Below are 19,686 nucleotides of genomic sequence, written 5' to 3'. Positions count from 1 at the left end.
GTGGATGTTGTTGGTCATTTGTATTGTCTTCTTAATGCACTTTGGGGTTTGCACAATGACAATAATGTACTTGTAACATTGCCTTTGCTCACCATGGGGTGACCTAGGTGCTCTTTGAAGTTGTTTTATGTGCCATGAGGCTTATGAGAGGGTTCCTGCTTAGGATCTCTGAAGTAACAAAAGTGACAAAGGGAGATATTTGGCCCAGAGATGTCAGAGCCAATTTGTGATTTACACAAAGGAGGTCAAACATCAAAAAGCTTTCCGAGGCTTATAGTTGGTTTGATAATCTTTATACCGCCCAGACGTTACAACGGTAATTAATATGATTAGCGTTTTGCTTGACTACCTTATCAAACAGCTAATAATGTGTTGCTAATGTTACACAAACTATGGTCACATTCATGAATCAGACAGTCAGCCTTGTAACAATCAGTATCCTTAGAAAGGCTTTGAACAACTCAGAACATTAGTGGAGAAATGCATAGGCAATAGTTCATCATAACACCATAATACGCATCATACACCCGCCATATTATGAAATCTACCCGATTTTTCATATCAACAGAAAAACATACCAGGATAACCTTCTTTTGAGACTCCCTTGCCAGTCAGTTAATGATATGCTAAAGCCCACCGGCACGTTGATGTGATTGGTTACAAGGTAGTTTGTGACATCAGAAACACCAGTGATTTCAAACCGCGGGTTTGAGACTGTCTTTGGTTTACTGTAGTTTTAAAGAGAAAATACTCAGCAATAGTGTTGACTTATGAATTTGCACATGGTTTGTCTTAAAACATGTTAAAAACACCTCATTGACATATAAACAACATTAAAATCTTGATTTTCATGACACGGGGACTTTAAGATTTACCTCAGAATAAGAATGTGATTAATCCAGCTGCGGTAAGTAATTTATTCTCATTAGTTAACGTGTTGTTACATAAACTTGTACAACTATTGCCAGAAACATGTTGAAATATGAAATATGGGCAGGTAGGCAACCTTTAAATGCTAAATAAATATAAATGTATGACACAAGGATTGCAATTCAATTGAGAACGCAATGAGTAATTGTCAGGCAGTTTCTGTTGAATTAAACAACAAAGTTAAGGGGGCAGATAACCCAGTATGGCTTTATATATATCAGAAAATACCAGTGCATTTTTCTATGAATTTTCAACGAAGGCCAAGCAACCCTTTTGTATAAATCACAGTGGTGTGTTAAAAATGTACAATCAGTAATTAATCTGAGAACACCATGGTAAAGAGCATCCAGAGAGGTGAGAAGGTAAGAGGGAGCATGCTGATACACTACATCCCCATAATCAATAACTGGTAAAAAAGTAGCAGACACTAGTTTTCTCCTCGCATTGAGTGTGAGGCATGACTTATTTCTAAAATAAAATCCTTTTCTTTAATTTTTGCCTCAAAAAGTTAATATGTGAACTAAAACGTAGTGTGTTATCAGTAATAAAACAGAGGTATTTGTAATCTGACACTGATGTAATTAGACTCCCCTGAGAAGTCTGAAGAACAATGGCATTTTCTGAGGGAATTTTATAATTTGAGAATAACATGCATTTTTTATTTATTTAAGACCAGCTTCAAAGCACAAAACCTATTTTGTATGATGTCAAAAGCAGATTGTAAAAAAGCCACAGATTGCTGCTTAGTGTTACAACACAGAAGGGGACAGCGACACAGGAATATAGGTGCAGATGTTTTATTGAACAACCAGAATGATGACAGAGTGCAGGTAAGTGAAGGAAGGTTAATACGTTGGCAGATATTGTAGAAGAACTGATACTTGTCTTGGTTTTTGCAGGAATGGCAGATGGATGACAGACTTGGAGCTTGAGCAGACACAGAAGAACTCACGGGAGAGGAGGAGACAATGAGGAGTCGAGGGAACACACAGGAGACAGGTAATTGAGACTCGCATTATCAATATTAAAATCAAGACAGTCTATATATATATATACTAAATAATAATGGCCCCAACACCGATCCTTGAGGAATTCCCTTAACGACCTCCAAAGGATCTGAATGAATACCATCCACCTGTACACACTGGGTTCTTCCCTTTAAGTAAGCAGTGAACCACAAAGTTACATTCTCTGATAGTCCTACCGATTGAAGCCTTTTTAATAATATTTCATGATCTACAGTGTCGAAGACCTTTGAAAAATAAATAAAAAGACAAGCACAATGTTTCTTGTTATCTAAGGACTCCACTATATCAATTAAATGGCTGTAGATGTACTGTGGCCTTTGCGGAATCCAGACTGGTTAATAGACAAAATATTATAACTAGTTAAGAACCAAGTCAATTGTTCACTAACTAATTTTTTTTAAAGTTTTGGGAGAATACAAAGTTTAGATATAGGTCTATAATTATCTATTAAAGGATCACCCCCTTTTAATAGAGGAACTACAAATGCTGACTTCCAGATCCGTGGAATTTTGTTAGTTAACAAAGAAAGATTAAACAAATACGTCAGTAAAGGAGAAATACAATCAGCCGCTAATTTTAAAAACAACAGAGCAATATAGTCCAGACCTGGCAATTTATGCACATCTAATTCTTTTAAAACAGAATAGACATCAGAGGAACTAATTTGTTCAAAAGCAAACTCTCTTGGCCATAGATTGTGTTCTGCTTCGAGAAATTTTAAGTTTGAATTTATAGAATTGTTTATTTGAAGATACTATAAAATTACTATTAAAACTATTAAGCATTTGTTCTTATCTACAGTTTTAATAGAATCTTTCAGTTTACAAGAAGGAAGCTCTGTAGTAGTTTTTTCACTTTATAACTTGCTAAATATGGATATTTTTGCTTCAAAATGATGCCTACTCATTCATATAAAACAATATATTGATTTAAATTTTGTAAGACACTTTTTGTCAAGAAAGACAGTATGCGGGAAGCGTGAATCTTCATGAATAATGCTGTGATTCACACCTGAGAAGACAAAGACCCACATAATGACCTGCATAATGACCCGCATAATGAGCCCTTTCAGTCAGGTAGGTTATATGAGAGGACACTAAAAAAAAATCAAAGTACAAAGTAGTTTTTTTTTGGTAGTTTATTCAGAATATAGTTAACAATATAAATGAGACACATTTTGAATAAATGAGGGCACATTTTGAGTATAGAGTTTTACCTGGAAATAAATCCTGTTCAAAGATATAAGTGAATATCACTTACCTGGCATTCCAAGGTGTTTGGTGTTTCTGCACTGGAGAGTGGAAAAAAAAAAACCTATTCCTGCTTCCAGTCAGTATTATATTATATTCATTCAGAATGTCCAGTGTGGGCCAATATCTGGTCACTATGATTCTCAAATCTCTGAGATAAAAGAAAAAAACCCTCTGTGAGCATGCTGATAACAGAATCATATCATATAATGTCCACTCTTAACAGAAAACATGATTTTTGTGATGTTATGCATGCATGTATTTTTGCACATCATGTGAAGAAAATTTTGTATAGGCGTACATTTAAAATTACAGTACCAGTCAAAAGACTGGACAAATTACTATTTATAATGTTTTTGAAAGAAGTCTCATGCTCATCAAGTCTGCATTTATTTGATCAAAAATACAGAAAAAACAGCAATACAGTGAAATATTATTACAATTTAAAATAATGTTTTTCTATTTTAATATACTTATATGCTTATAAAATAATGTGTTTTTGTGATTCAAAGCATCTAAACATTTATATTACCTCTATTTTATATATTATATATAGAGCCTAAATGTTAATGTGCAGTTTAATACATTGCTAACACATTTTATTTCAGTATTTATTACATATTTCAGTCGATTTCACTCATCTCAGTATAGCAATATAGTTTAGGAATAGCTATGGCAATTTACTAATGTTGTAAGCTGTGTAGTAAACGAAACTGCACGTTGATCTGCCCCATTAATTCACAGATTGAGACACACAAAACTTGCAGGATTCATATTTAAACAGTCTTTTTGCGGTTTAATATTCACAGACACTATATCGTGATTAGAATTAAGAACTTAAGAATAAAAAACAACTTACCTTTCACAATCATCGGCTCTATAGTTGATCCTTGAAATGAAAGTGAAACCAGCTCTTCCTCTGAGGTAAATCCTTTTAGAATTATTCCTCACCGCATCTCAAAACGATGAAAAGTACATGAAACTGACCAAGCTTGATTTTTCATTTTTCTGAGCTGATGTTCACTCTGTTGAATGTATCACCTCAGAATTTGCGTCTGAATAGCACACCCGCTCCGTGGGAGTGGCTGCATTAGCGGATAATGAGCTGAGCCGCCAACATCTGACATGTCTCTCTTTTCATACATATTACAAAAAGAGAGAATATTGGTTTTCGATTTAACTTACATGTTTTAAAACCTGACATTTCAACGTTTCAACGACATTTAGTTTTTACTGTGAATGTACACAAATGAAAGAAGACATTCTATAGTTTCAATTGATATATTACTTCTGTCTCTATGACAAAAAATTTAAAGTATTTTAAGTTGATTTTGCTGCTATGTGAAAGAAATCCAACAAAACGCGCCGGCGCCTTTCCCAACTCCAGAGTGTTAATACCCCCCATGCAAATATGTAGCCTATATAATTCACGTTTCTATTTTTTTTAGTTTTATTACAAGAAGGAAATAATATAATACATAGGCCTATTATGAAATATTTTTAAAATGAAATACAAGGTATTAGTTCTGCATTAAAGCGCAGCCCATGAAAAAATAAACACATTTTTTACATTTACTGTAATGTTTGAATTCATCATAAACAGCAAATGCTTACACGAATGCTTACATTTACTACATGTGGTTATGCGAATGTGATTTTTAAAAATCTTAATGATTGTATTTTTTGGTAACGCTTTACATTACAGCCCGGAAAGTACTGCGTAATTACAATGTATTTACAGCATAACTTCCGGTAACTATAGTGTACCTATAAAGTAAGTACATGTAAGTATAGGGGAACAATATGTAAAATCTTGGGAATAAATGGGTAACAGCCAGGAAAATAAATTATTTATACTGTAAGTATTTTAGAACTAAGGGATACTCATACTATTACGATAGACAACAATCTTATGTTTGGGAGCAATTTAGACATACACCAGAACATACACTGCACACCTTTTTGTAATAATAGTGTACAAATATATAAAGGTTTTTTTTTAATTTACGGGGTAGGCTACATATCAGTGCATTTACACAGTATTTTGTTTTTATTGCAAAAGTGCACTGATTAAGTTGTTTCAAGGCAAGTAAAACTACAACTAATGCAATTTTTTAGTACTGGGGAAATATACTTTTGTTTCATATAGTTACAGGGTAAGTATGACATTGCGAGCTGTAAATGAAAGTGGTGCTTGTTACCCTCGTTTCATGTAGTTACAGGGTAAGTACAATAAAAAACATCATCACTGACTTCGCAACCTTTATTTGAAAAACAAAATTTAACTTAAGTACCCCTTAGTTCTAAAATACTTACAGTATAAATAATTTGTTATTTTCCTGGTTGTTACCCCTTTATTCCCAAGACTTTACATATTGTTCCCCTCTACTTACAGCTACTTACTTTATAGGTACACTATAATTACCAGAAGTTACGCTTTGAATATGTTGTAATCACGCAGTACTTTCCGGGCTGTAATCTAAAGCGTTACCGTGAAAACCTATGGTTATAGCACCACTTAGCGGTCAAGAAGTACCCGCGGTGACAAAAGTGCATTCTGGTTGAGTACCATCTTTAGCAAGTCAAAAAACACATTATGTTTTAACAGACCCTACCGAATAATATGAATAGCTGGAAAGCAAAATTATTTGTGCTTGTGAAAAAAGTAAGCACATTTGGTTGTGTTGGGTGTGAATCTCCCAATCTGTTCACAAACCTCAGTATCTCCAGCTGACAATTTGGACTCTTCAGTCCATTAGAGAGCAGCTTCACTCCTGAATCCTGCAGGTCATTGTTACTTAGATCCAGCTCTCTCAGTACACAGTTTGAAGATTGAAGAGCTGATGACACAGTTTCACAATCCTGAGCAGTGAGATTACAGCAAGCAAGACTAAAAGAGAGTAAAACAACAACATGACTTCTTAACGTGACTCTGCAACTTTTATTTTCAATTGATTACATTTCAAAAATCAGTAAGAATTTAGTTCTTGTTAATATGAATTATAATTCTTTCAGAGGGGATAATGCTGCTTTGCAGAAACATTTTCGTCAATAGTAATACTTACAGGGCTTTAGTGCAGTTGATCACAGCTGGTATCAGTCTTCTTCTCCCATCATCTGATGTGTTGTATTTCTTGAGATCCAGCTCATCCAGCACTTCCTCTGACATCTGAAGCATGTAGGCAATTGTTGAGCAGTGAGCAGGAGAGAGTTTTGTTTCTGAGTGTTTGTCTGATTTTACAAACTCCTGAATCTCTCTGGACAGAGACTGATCTTTCACTTCCAGCAGACAGAGGAACAGATTGATGGATCTTTCAGTGGAGAGTCCATGTTCATCTTTGATCTTCTCTTTAATGTACTTTGTGATTTCTCTGATGCTCTCTGAGCTGTTCTCTGTGTGTGTCAGTAGATCATGTAAGAGTCTCTGATTGGACTCCAGTGAGATGCCAAGCAGGAACCGCAGGAAGAGATCCAGGTGCCCGTTCTCACATTTTATGGCTGCATCTACTGCTCCTTTAAGCAAATTGTGCAGCTCAAAATAGGTTAATGTGTTCATAATAGTGAACAAATTGTAGTTAAAAACAAAGAAACCAGCAAGAAACTCCTGAACGCTCAAATGAATGAAGCTGTAGACTTTCCTATGATGAATCACAGATTCCTCCTTAAAGATCTCAGTGCAAATCCCAGAATACACTGAGGCGTCAGTGATGTCTATGCCGCTCTCTCTCAGGTCCTCTTCATAGAACGTAACATTGCCCTTCATCAGCTGTTTGAAAGCCACTTCAGCAAGTTTCACAATCACTTCTCTGTTGGACTGCAGGAGTTTCTCTGGATCTCTCTCTTCATACTTCTGATTCCTCATGTTGATCTGAATCAGCAGGAAGTGGATGTACATTTCAGTCAGAGTTTGAGGGATTTCTGCACTCAGATCTTCTTTCAGAAGCTTCTGAAGCACAGTGGATGAGATCCAGCAGAAGACAGGTATGTGGCACATGATGTGGAGGCTTCTTGCTCTTCTGATGTGTGAGATGATTCTGCTGGCTTGACGTTCATCACTGATTCCCTTCCTGAAATATTCCTCCTTCTGAGGCTCATTGAATCCCTGAATTTCTGTCAGACGGTTGATGTATTTGGAGGGGATCTGATTGGCTGCTGCTGGTCTGGAGGTGATCCAGATGAGAGCAGATGGAAGCAGCTCTTTTTTCATGAGGTTTGACATTAACACACCCACTGATGAAGTCTCAGTCACATCAGAAACTTTCTGAGCGTCTGAAAACATCAGTGTGATTCTGCTTTCATCCAGACCATCAAAGATGAACACAATTTTACACTCCTCATAAATCTTTGAGTCTAGATCTTCAAGTACAGGATGAAAGTCCAGCAAAAGTTTGTGAAGACTGTACTGATGATCTTTAATCAAGTTCAACTCTCGAAATGGAAGCACAAACATGAAATCTACATCCTGATTGGCTTTTCCCTCAGCCCAGTCCAGAATGAACTTCTGCACAGAGACAGTTTTTCCGATTCCAGCGATGCCTTTAGTAACAACAGTCTTGATTTGGTCTTTCTCCTCACATCCTGGTTGAGGTGAGGCTTTAAAGATGTCATTGCAGTAGATTGGAGTGTCTTGTAGGTATTGTGTTCTAGCTGTTTTCTCCATCTGTAAAAACTCATGTTCTTTATTCACTCCTTCACTCTCTCCCTCTATGATGTAGAGCTGTGTATAGATCCTGTTCAGGAGGGTTTTATTCTCTTGGAGTTTGATTCCCTGAAATAATTGTTCATACTTGTTCTTCATGCTGGTTTTGTGCTGGTCTTTGACTCTCTGCAGGTCTCCAGTCTCCAGTGTGTGTGTCTGCAGGACTGCTTCAGTTTTGTCCTGCCTGATGTGAGTCAGATGGTGGGATGAAGAAGATGGCACAGGTTTGATCAGATCTTGTACCTCCACCCTGCTGTAATTATAAAGAAAAGAGCAGCAATTGCAGTCATTAGAATGACCATTAAATACCATCAAAAATATATTGGTAACTAGATAGGATTTTTGCAACCCTCTTCATGTTGTGCATATGGTTGCACACTCCATTTTAGGATTTTATTTAGTGGTATTTAATTTTTGTTGTTGTTGTTTGCATTTTTTTACTGACTTTTTTTTATTAAAATAATTGTTAATCTGAGATGCACTACAACAATATTAATACTAACGGAGGATCAGAGGTCACTGGTCCATCACTGAATCTATAGGGTTCCATCATGGATGCATTGCTCTTCAGAGACACACCGCTGGGATCTGGAGACTCTGATCTCTGTCCCATCCTCTTGCTGATGCTGACAAAAGACAAACAAAACAGCATTTTAGAGCACTAGCTATACTGTATAACTTTAAAGCACCATATATTTACACTTATTAATTTACCAGACACTTTTCATCTAAATCCATTTACAAATAAGCAATAAAAACAATTCATCCAATAAAGACGGTAATATGAGAAAAATAAAATACAAAATACAAATGCTAAAGTACAAAGTTCTAAAATTGTACAAAGGGCATGCTTGAAAAGAGATAAAGGTAAGAAATGGTAAGTGAAAATGTATATACACTACTAGTGAGAGAGAGCGAGCTTATGGTTTAACAAAATTTAGTCAAGTGCTCAAAGAGAATTCTTTAACCCTTTCAAGCGTGAGTTTAAAATATTCTAACTGACCCCCCAGAGTGAGTTTTTTTAGAACGTTTGCCCTTATTGTTTCCATGGCAACGCGTCGTGTGTCACTTTCCTTTTTTATTTAAATATTCGCAAACTTGCTTACCATGTCATCAACTATATGATATTCCGATTCTCAAATATGTGTAAGTGAGTGTGTTTTGTCATTTTAAAGCCTTTATAAAATGATCTTTATCTTGATCTATAATGCAAGAATGCTATCTTAGTTTACGCTGCAGTTCACAGAGTCCTTTCAGTCGGATTTACAGCATGTGAATTCATCAGTTTCTCCTGAAATATATGCAAGTAAGTGGCTGGTGAACTGGAAGAATAATAGAGTAAACTTTATAGTTACTTAGGCCCATTATGTGTTTCTGATATGAATAAATGTCGGCAAATTATATTTGAATGGATTGTTATTGCTGCTTCCACTGATGTCTGACATCATTGTGTATTTTATAAACTCTAAATGTATTGTTTTACTGGTGCTTATGCGCATTTAAATGTCTGAAACCTTAAAAGAAACATTATGTGGCTGAAAACACTGCATAGTTGTGATATATGACAAGAGCTGCATGCGTCCGTCTCGCAGCCAATGCGTGAAAGCACAGTTTGAATCTGGCAGTTATGTGACGTCACTGAACGTTCTAAATCCCATATGTGGGACCGTACGCCCAGGGGCACAGAAATAAAAATCCCATATGTGAAACCGTACCGCTCAAAGGGTTAAACACATCTTGAAAATTCCAGGGGACTGTTTGGGAAAGTTTGGAAAAACATTTCACCATGGAGGAACAGTGACAGTTCAGGAAAGAGACTTTGTGCTTCTCTGTGATTTTATCACCACTCACCCACTGCAGGCTTCTGGAATGCACTGTAAAATAGGGCTGAACGATTTTGGAAAATAATCTAATTGCAAATTTTTTTTTAACCAATATTGCATTTGCAATTTAATAACTAGTTTTATAATCTAAACTGCTCGCTAAAATAAAAAGATCTTCAGAGTAATATCACCCTGACTAAACTAGATCACAACGAAGAAGATCAATCTCAAGTCTTTACTAGATAATCCAACAGGCAAACACAGATGAAGGCAGGAACACAACACAGATACAATACAAGACCCGAGGAAACTGAGAACTGAGGAAAACCAGGAACTTAAATACACAGACGATAAACTCAAATGACAGACAGCTGTGATGATTAGTTTAGTGTCCATGGTGACTGATTGTGGCAGGAAAACAGAACAAAGGAGCACATGTGACTAATGAAAACAAACAAACTGAAAGTCCATGTGGTGTGAGGGTGTGACACTCTTAAGCCTGTATTTTCCTTAACAATGAAAAAAATCAAATGTAACTTGTAATTAAATACTTTGAGAGAGTATTTTGTATTTAAAATACTTAAAATACATTCAAATATTTTATTCTCACATACAATAACTTTCATCTGATTGGCTGACGCTTGCGTTGGCGCTTGAAAGTTACGAAATTTTCAACTTCTGCCATGAGCAACACGAGTGAAGTGACGAAACGGAACCCACAATTCAGTTCCAAAATGCATGAAGTCACCCATTCAAAGTAAATGAGGAGCGTTAACGCCGACGGCCTGTGTGAATGCACCTTAAAGGTGGCTGCTGTTTTGATTGCGGAGCTTGTGACTGACGTCTGTCTAACTCCGCAGAGCATGAAAAGTGCTGATGACGTGTGATGTCTGGTATGAAAATATGGGCAGGTAGAACATTGTATCATTGCATTCGGACCGAATACAATGATTGGACGAACATTTTATTGTCCTACGCCTTCCACAGATGATATTACATATTTAGACGATTAACTTAGTAATTGCTAATAGGGTGAGAAAAGACTTCACAAATCACCTACCCTGCCTTTAATAGGACTACCAAATAGCCCATCACAGTTTTTTGGCTAGATGCAAGCAAATCATGTGACACATCCTATTGGATCCATTCTAGCAGGCTTATTGTGAACATGGTCAGAAGCAGGTAAAGAAGCTGCTTTTGTGCTCAGTCAAACTGCTTTAAGGTAAAATATACTATCAGATATTATTCAATGAATGTCTTTATAGGACAGAAGATTAATGCAAATAGCTAGAACTTGTGAATTGACTTGCTAGCTAAAGCACGACGTGTGCTGTCTAGTGTTGCGCGAAATTGCAGTTATACCCATGGGCACTGTGGATAATTGATGGACAGGTGGGTCAAGTAATAATATCATTATGATTAATTGCGAGAGAAAACACAGTTGGTCGTGTCTTTAATTAATGTAACCATTTGGGTGAAAACTGGATGTGTGTCAGTATATTCGGTCCGTGTGTTCGTTCTTAAAGTGACAGCAGCCTAATAAACCTGCTGCTGTCTGTCATTAATGTAAATCAAGCAACAAAAGAAAAAGACAAAATCACTCACTGCTCCTGACTGAATAACTTTAGTATCTTTATAAGGATCATCAATATATTTTTAATTCACACAGTGAGGACTGTGCAGTGGTTTTACATTTGAGTATTCATTTTCTGTATTATTTCCTACTTGAATGCTACTGTTAAATAGTTGTTAGTGTTATTTGAATGCTTTGGCTATACATAGCAACTGAGAGCAACTCTCTCTTACAAATATCTAACTTCACTGTTATTCTCACACTTCATGATTGTGTGTAAATTTTGTTTATATTTTTGTATTTTCAAATTACAAATTTTAATTAAATAATTTTTTTTTTCACAGCAGTATTTTGTATTTTATTTAAATACATTTGATGAGTAAGTATTTGTAATTAAATACTTTTTGATGTATTTCTGCCCATCTCTGCCCACAACGCATATGTATGCTCTCAATGTATGTAACAAAATTAAAACAATTGCATGTTAAGATTTTAAATATATAAACTAATATAGCTAATAACTAATATAAAACATAAAAGCTAGTAACCTAAACAATATCTTTATTGTTAATAAAAAAAATAAAAAAAACATATTACAAGCAATAAACAAAGAGTGCTTTCAGTATTTAAGAGTTCCTGAATGTTTTCCTTTCAAAATAGGCATTTTCTCTGGGCCAAGGCTCATTTAAAATGGACTGTGGCAAAGTGGAAAACTGTTCTGTGGTCAGACGAATCAAAATTTGAAGTTCTTTTTGGAAAACTGGGACGCCATGTCATCCGGACTAAAGAGGACAAGGACAACCCAAGTTGTTATCAGCGCTCAGTTCAGAAGCCTGTATCTCTGATGGTATGGGGTTGCATGAGTGCGTGTGGCATGGGCAGCTTACACATCTGGAAAGGCACCATCAATGCTGAAAGGTATATCCAAGTTCTAGAACAACATATGCTCCCATTCAGACGTCGTCTCTTTCAGGGAAGACCTTGCATTTTCCAACATGACAATGCCAGACCACATACTGCATCAATTACAACATCATGGCTGCGTAGAAGAAGGATCCGGGTACTGAAATGGCCAGCCTGCAGTCCAGATCTTTCACCCATAGAAAACATTTGGCGCATCATAAAGAGGAAGATGCGACAAAGAAGACCTAAGACAGTTGAGCAACTAGAAGCCTGTATTAGACAAGAATGGGACAACATTCCTATTCCTAAAATTGAGCAACTTGTCTCCTCAGTCCCCAGACGTTTGCAGACTGTTATAAAAAGAAGAGGGGATGCCACACAGTGGTAAACATGGCCTTGTCCCAACTTTTTTGAGATGTGTTGATGCCATGAAATTTAAAATCAACTTATTTTTCCCTTAAAATGATACATTTTCTCAGTTTAAACATTTGATATGTCATCTATGTTGTATTCTGAATAAAATATTGAAATTTGAAACTTCCACATCATTGCATTCCTTTTTTATTCACAATTTGTACAGTGTCCCAACTTTTTTGGAATCGGGTTTGTAATTAGCTGATTAGAGTGTGGCACCAGGTGTCGCCAATATTGAACCTTTTCACAATATTCTAATTTTCTGAGATACTGAATTTGGGATTTTCCTTAGTTGTCAGTTATAATCATCAAAATTAAAAGAAATAAACATTTGAAATATATCAGTCTGTGTGTAATGAATTAATATAATATACAAGTTTCACTTTTTGAATGGAATTAGTAAAATCAACTTTTTGATGATATTCTAATTATATGACCAGCACCCGTATTTTATGGAAGGTTCGAGTAGTGTGTGTCTGAGGAATTGGAAGCAAGCAGAATACGGGTGTTTCTAAAACACGCACAGCATCATCTCACATCTGTGATTAAAAACTAAGCTCAGAATCTATTCTGAAATTCTCAGAATCGATCCAGAATTGTTGGAGAGAGAATCTTTTCTCCCACCCCTTTTGTATAGTATGACCAACACAATATTAGATAGGTTAAACATAAACTCTTCTTTCGTGTAGGCCAAGCATTTAGTTATGCGTAGTGTGCAAAGTTGATGCTTCCTCTGCAGACTGCTTTACTCTCGTGTGTCTTGTGACCAGAGTGTAATCGCAGCTTTTGCGGTTAAAAACTCACGTTCATATCGCAATGTTATCACAAATGCAATTAATTATTCAGCCCTACTGTAAAACACTTTGAATACCGATATGGGTTTTTCTATAACCAATGCCAATGCCGATGTTGAGAGGTCAGGGTCAGCCGATGGCCGATATGTGCTGCCGATTTTTAGGCCGATATCTTGAAGTTTTCCCATTCATTTGCAGGCTAAAATGTCACACTAATAATAAGTGGATGCACAACATTTCTAAACTTAACATAATTTATTGAACACTGACTTGATTTACATAAAAGTTTTAGAGCATTTATAAAGCTGAATTTGTCAAGTTTGTTGGAACATAAATGTAAACTTAAATATACATTTAAATAAAATAAATACAACTTTATAAATAAAAATCTATTAAAAACTTTGTCATGTTGCACAGCCTTGTATGCAAGGACAGTGCTAAACTCTTAGTGATTTCTGACATTCTTGACGGTTAACGTTAATTGTGCGACAGCAGATATATACATATATACATACATATATATATATATATACATACATATATACACATACATATACATATACATACATACATACATATATATATATATATATATATATACATACACACACACACACACATATATATATATAGTGTGTGTGTGTGTGCTCTTGTTTTCATGACAAATGAGGACATTTTTATGATAACACACCTGCAATATGAGGACACTCGGAAAAATGAGGACATTTTGGGGGTCCTCATTTTTCCATGCTCACTAAACAGTTGTAGATGCTCCTAGAATGCCTCTAAACCAAAAACCTCCAATGTCCTGAAACATCACAATTTTATGACATGAAGTGTGTAAGTGTGTTTATGTTTTTTGCTCATTTGCGGATACGCCAACTAGTGGTCAGATCTGGAACTTTAACACACTTTTAACACACATTGATGACGCACTCAACGGGTCCTCATATATAACGTTTTCATAACCAAAATATTTATCAGTTATTTATTTATGACTTGTTAATTTGTTGAAAGATATGTGCTATCTATCCTGTGAAGCGTTTTTGTTGTATGCTGATGATTGTTGTATGATTTGAGTCATTGGTTTCAATAATAAAAAACAAAAAACGTTTTCATACACACCAACTTTTTAAGCTAGTTTAGAATTAGCCTACTCTAATTCACACATTCCACGTAATCAGAGTAAAATAATAACATCAATTTACTACTGCTGATTAAGTATCCTGTTTACTTTGTAGAGAATCAGTTCCTCAATTAATTGAAATTAATCAGCTGGATAAGATAATGTTAGCTTATTAAACAAAGAGGACAACATCATTAATAGGTGGGCCTGGGAATATCTGGACATGCATATTAATTAAAATAAATGTAATTAATTAATATTAAGAACTTCCTTTCAGAAACAGCATAATCATGCCACGGTGGGCCAGCATAAAAACACGGTCCGGATCTACCACATAAGGTGGAGTCTCTCCTGGTCTTTGAGTTGAAAACCTTGATTATGTCATAATCTATCAATAAACTATCAATAATGTTTAATATATAATTGGGAGTCTAAATGGCCAAATGACCAGCCAAATAACAGCAGTAAGTGGCGCTTTCCTCCCGTCGTCCGGTTGTCTGTTTGGACAAGTGAAGTGCGGCCTGCATGCTATGTGTCGGCTTTTCCCACATTCCCAGAGCCACCGAACGTCTCACGACCGTCTTACTGCTGCTGCTGCAGACTTCTCCTCAGGCATGACCTGGTAAGTGGTAAGTAATTACTTTTCTTCATTTTCAACCACAACGACAGTTATTCTTTGAGTATATGTTAAATTTGACCGCTCTTTAACAGAAATTTGTGCTTTTTTATTACACTGTTGTAGCTGCCTTTGCACAGTGTTAGCAAGTTAATGACATGCATTGGTGAGAAAATGAGTAACGTTAAGTTAAAGTTACATTTATTTCTATAGGCAGAGTAATACCATGTATACATCCTATTTTATTCAAGTATGGGTCTTTTTTGGTACTTGTTTTGCTGACTTTTTGTCTTTAATATCTATGTAGATCTTTGCTAATTGAGGAGCACATGGTCAAAGAGCATGTCAAAAAGGAGAACCAGACTTAGCCCTGAGGCTGAGGCTATTCAGTTTATTTTATCTGGAGGTGAAAAACCTTGTTTTAAGGTCAAGTGGATCAGTGATTTTAAAGGTATGTCATATGTGGTTAAAACTTAAATATTTATATTATAACCTAGGGTTGCCACCTGTCCCTTAAAATACGGAAGATTGCGTCCCGTTTTGAATCAATACGGGACACGATTTGTCCCGTATTTTCATAAACGGCCCATTCACCAGAGGTTTTCAGTTTGTGTAAGAGACCACTGCAAAAATTAAGTTTGTCTGGTTTGACATTTGATAGTATGTCTTTGGGTAAAGTTAATATTTTTGTTTCATTTCATATAATACTGATAACATTTCTCTCAAATTCTAAATAAAAATTTTGTTTTACAGACTATTTATTTGCAGAAAATGACTACTGGTCAAAATACCTTAAATAATGCAAAGAAAATAAGTTAATATTAATTTATAAACACAATAATAATCTGTTAACTTAAGAGTTCAGAAATCAATATTTAATAATAATAATAATAATAATAAATGTATAATAATTGTCTTTCATGCATCTTGGCATGCTCTCCACCAGTCTTTAGCATTGATGTTGGGTGTCTTAAGCCAGTGGTTTTCAAAGTGGGGGCCGCCAGGGGGGCATCAGCAAATTGAAGTGAAGATAAAGTGAAAAAATGATAAAAGAAAATAGCTATGGACAAACATTTTTGCAAGGAAAAGGCCTGACGAGCAGATAAAAATTTGCAGGGCTTAAAGTATTCCAGCACCATGCCGGATCTCCGGCGTGCGGTCGTGAGGAAAAATATATATATTTGGGAACTTGCATGCGGTTTAATATTTTCGAGTCAATTGATTTCACCTACCAATCATATGAGAGGAATGCAGCTCTAACTAACCAAGCCAATCTAAAGCAGAGCAGGGCTCTAAAAAGTTCAAGCTCAGGATTTTTTTTTTTAACTTTAACCCCTGAAATACCCACTTTAACCCCTTTTCAGGTTCTACTGAAGCTGTTTGTTACCCACAGCATTAGCCGACTTAACCTGCCACTGTGCAACACTAACACTCATATGTTATTTATTTTGTTAAAAAGTCTGATGTTTGTTTATTTTGTAATTTGTCAATATCTCGTTAATAGCGATTTCTTAACTAATTTTGGTTGCATAACTTGACACTATTTTATTAATTTTTCCTCAGGACGTGGTGTATTTACCTGCACACCAATTGAAAAGGGATCGTTTGTCGTCGAGTACCGTGTGGAGTTAATATCACAATATGAATAGGACAAGAGGCAGAAGAAGTACACAGAAAAACAAAATGCTTTCTTGGTTGATTTTGAATTGAACAATGCTACATGGTGGTAAGTCATGGCCTATACAAGATCAGTTATTCTCTAAAGCCTTGTGTTGTTTTGTGGAAAAACCTTTTGTTTCCTCCTACTTTAGCATAGATGCGTCCCGTGAAGATGGCTCACTGGGAAGGCTGGTGAATGATTGCCACAAGTCACCAAATTGTAAAATGAAAAGGTTGACAGTCCAGGGTAAACCTCATCTTTGCTTATTCGCAATTGAAAACATCCAAGCAGAGACTGAAATAACCTACGATTATGGAGATTCTCAATGGCCATGGCGTAATCTGGTAAGTAAGACCTCTTGATAGATCATACGATATAGGATCTGTTAAAATATAATTAGATAATTAATTTCCCTTCAGGAGTGTATGCTCCCCCTCAATATCTTCTTGTGGAATTACTTTACTGATGAAATTGTATACACTATGTTCAGTTAATTATGCACCATGAGGTGTGCTTGCATGCAACGAAGGAAAGATTCTTCAAAAAATAAAAGTAAAATACTAATTGTTTGATTAAAAGAAGTGAAGGAAGAAAAGGGTCTCTTTCTGCATTGATACTTTTTTAATTAAAACTTATTGTTGTATTATAGTACAATATATTTCTGACTGATAATTGTTGTTATACTTCATTGCAGACACCAAGTGGCATGATCCAGTCTCAACCTTCAGGAGACCCAGAAGTGAGCGAGAGATCCAGTTCGACCTTCCAACAGGTTACTACACATTTACTCTGGATTTCTTCTATTTTAATACATGTCTCACACAAATCTTATGCATCAATAAAATGCATTTCCACCTTCTTCAAGCAGACTAATGTGAAATGTTCAACAATCAATATTACCATCACTAGTTTCTGCATACTATCGTGTAGGGAAATTACCCCTAGCATTTGATAGATTTAGCTACCCCTCAAAACATTAAAAATTATCTTAATTTTCACAAAATTCAATGTTTTTAATTACTTCAAACACATGTATTGACCATGTAAGCTTCTGCTTATCAGTTTACATGGTTTAACTTCTAGGGAAGTAGATCCCTGTCCATTACTGTGGAGATTTTAGCTTTCTTTTACTACAACAGTATAACTTAGAAGACAGGAACGCTGACTCTTTGTGTGTTCAGTCGTTATGTCCTCATTTTGCTTTAGGCTGTGAAAGACTGAACTGTGTTTCAGACGATGTCCTGATATTGTAGGTTTCAACGTTTAGAGTGTGTGTGTGTTTGTACAATATCTGTTAGCCACAATATGAGGACATTGTTAGTTTTAAATATTTCCATAGAGTCTTGAATGAAAAGCCCAGGTCCTCACATTAGCTATTTTTACTACAATTTGTGTTCCTTAAATGCAAAGTTGATGCAGCCCTTGACTTCAGCAATGAGTCTTAGCCCAAAGGTGATTATGATAGAATGGGGGTGGGATTTCTTTGAACTGAAATAGGTAGGATCATTAGTTTGTTATAGTTCTGAATATTTCTGACTGATAATTGTTGTTATACTTCATTGCAGACACCAAGTGGCATGATCCGGTCTCAACCTTCAGGAGACCCAGAAGTGAGCGAGAGATCCAGTTCGACCTTCCAACAGGTTACTACACATTTACTTTGGATTTCTTCTATTTTAATACATGTCTCACACAAATCTTATGCATCAATAAAATGCATTTCCACCTTCTTCAAGCAGACTAATGTGAAATGTTCAACAATCAATATTACCATCACTAGTTTCTGCATACTGTCGTGTAGGGAAATTACCCCTAGCATTTGATAGATCTAGCTACCCCTCAAAACATTAAAAATTATCTTAATTTTCACAAAATTCAATGTTTTTACCTACTTCAAACACATGTATTGACCATGTAAGCTTCTGCTTATCAGTTTACATGGTTTAACTTCTAGGGAAGTAGATCCCTGTCCATTACTGTGGAGATTTTAGCTTTCTTTTACTACAACAGTATAACTTAGAAGACAGGAACGCTGACTCTTTGTGTGTTCAGTCGTCATGTCCTCATTTTGCTTTAGGCTGTGAAAGACTGAACTGTGTTTCAGACGATGTCCTGATATTGTAGGTTTCAACGTTTAGAGTGTGTGTGTTTGTACAATATCTGTTAGCCACAATATGAGGACATTGTTAGTTTTAAATATTTCCATAGAGTCTTGAATGAAAAGCCCAGGTCCTCACATTAGCTATTTTTACTGCAATTTGTGTTCCTTAAATGCAAAGTTGATGCAGCCCTTGACTTCAGCAATGAGTCTTAGCCCAAAGGTGATTATGATAGAATGGGGGTGGGATTTCTTTGAACTGAAATAGGTAGGATCATTAGTTTGTTATAGTTCTGAATATTTCTGACTGATAATTGTCGTTATACTTCATTGCAGACACCAAGTGGCATGATCCAGTCTCAACCTTCAGGAGACCCAGAAGTGAGCGAGAGATCCAGTTCGACCTTCCAACAGGTTACTACACATTTACTCTGGATTTCTTTCTTTAAAAGTTACATAATTCTTTTGGTTCTCATGTAAATTACACCCCTTTTTACCTTGCTACAACAAACATTTATTGTAAAACTTGTATTGTAAAACTTGTAAAAAATGTATTTTTGTTTAAAACTTCAGTATGTTGCGATTTCATCTCAATGCCATATGGCACTATGTTTGTAACATGTAAGTAAATTATCCTCAGGGTTAGGTTGAGCATAAAATTGTTCACCTATGAACCAAAATGATTTTCTTAATTAGTATTATGTATTATTTTGTTATTTTCAGTTATAGTACTAAAATACATATTTATTCATCTTTTCATTTAAGGCCAACC

General features: G+C 35.7%; 1 protein-coding gene and 1 long non-coding RNA gene across 5 annotated transcripts in view; one reads left to right on the top strand and one right to left on the bottom strand.

Annotated features, from left to right (window-relative positions):
* LOC127508741 (NLR family CARD domain-containing protein 3-like) overlaps positions 1-19,686 on the bottom strand; it is an 89,879-nt gene that overhangs the window by 32,092 nt on the left and 38,101 nt on the right. For 3 of the 4 annotated variants that reach the window (XM_051887072.1, XM_051887075.1, XM_051887073.1), the window contains exons 4-6: positions 8,411-8,533; positions 6,274-8,160; positions 5,925-6,098 (exon numbers count right to left, since the gene is read on the bottom strand). In XM_051887072.1, coding sequence (XP_051743032.1) covers positions 5,925-6,098; positions 6,274-8,160; positions 8,411-8,533 — 2,184 coding nt within the window. The remainder of the gene's footprint in view (positions 1-5,924; positions 6,099-6,273; positions 8,161-8,410; positions 8,534-19,686) is intronic. The other variant, XM_051887074.1, reaches the window with a different exon arrangement.
* LOC127508983 (uncharacterized) lies at positions 16,948-19,327 on the top strand. The gene is made up of 3 exons (XR_007929065.1): positions 16,948-17,160; positions 17,511-17,588; positions 19,251-19,327. It is a non-coding gene; the product is annotated as an uncharacterized LOC127508983 (long non-coding RNA).

The sequence above is a fragment of the Ctenopharyngodon idella genome, chromosome 3 (assembly GCF_019924925.1).
Source record: "Ctenopharyngodon idella isolate HZGC_01 chromosome 3, HZGC01, whole genome shotgun sequence".
NCBI classification, from domain to species: Eukaryota; Metazoa; Chordata; class Actinopteri; order Cypriniformes; family Xenocyprididae; genus Ctenopharyngodon; species Ctenopharyngodon idella.
This window is presented reverse-complemented; position numbering and strand designations above follow the sequence as displayed.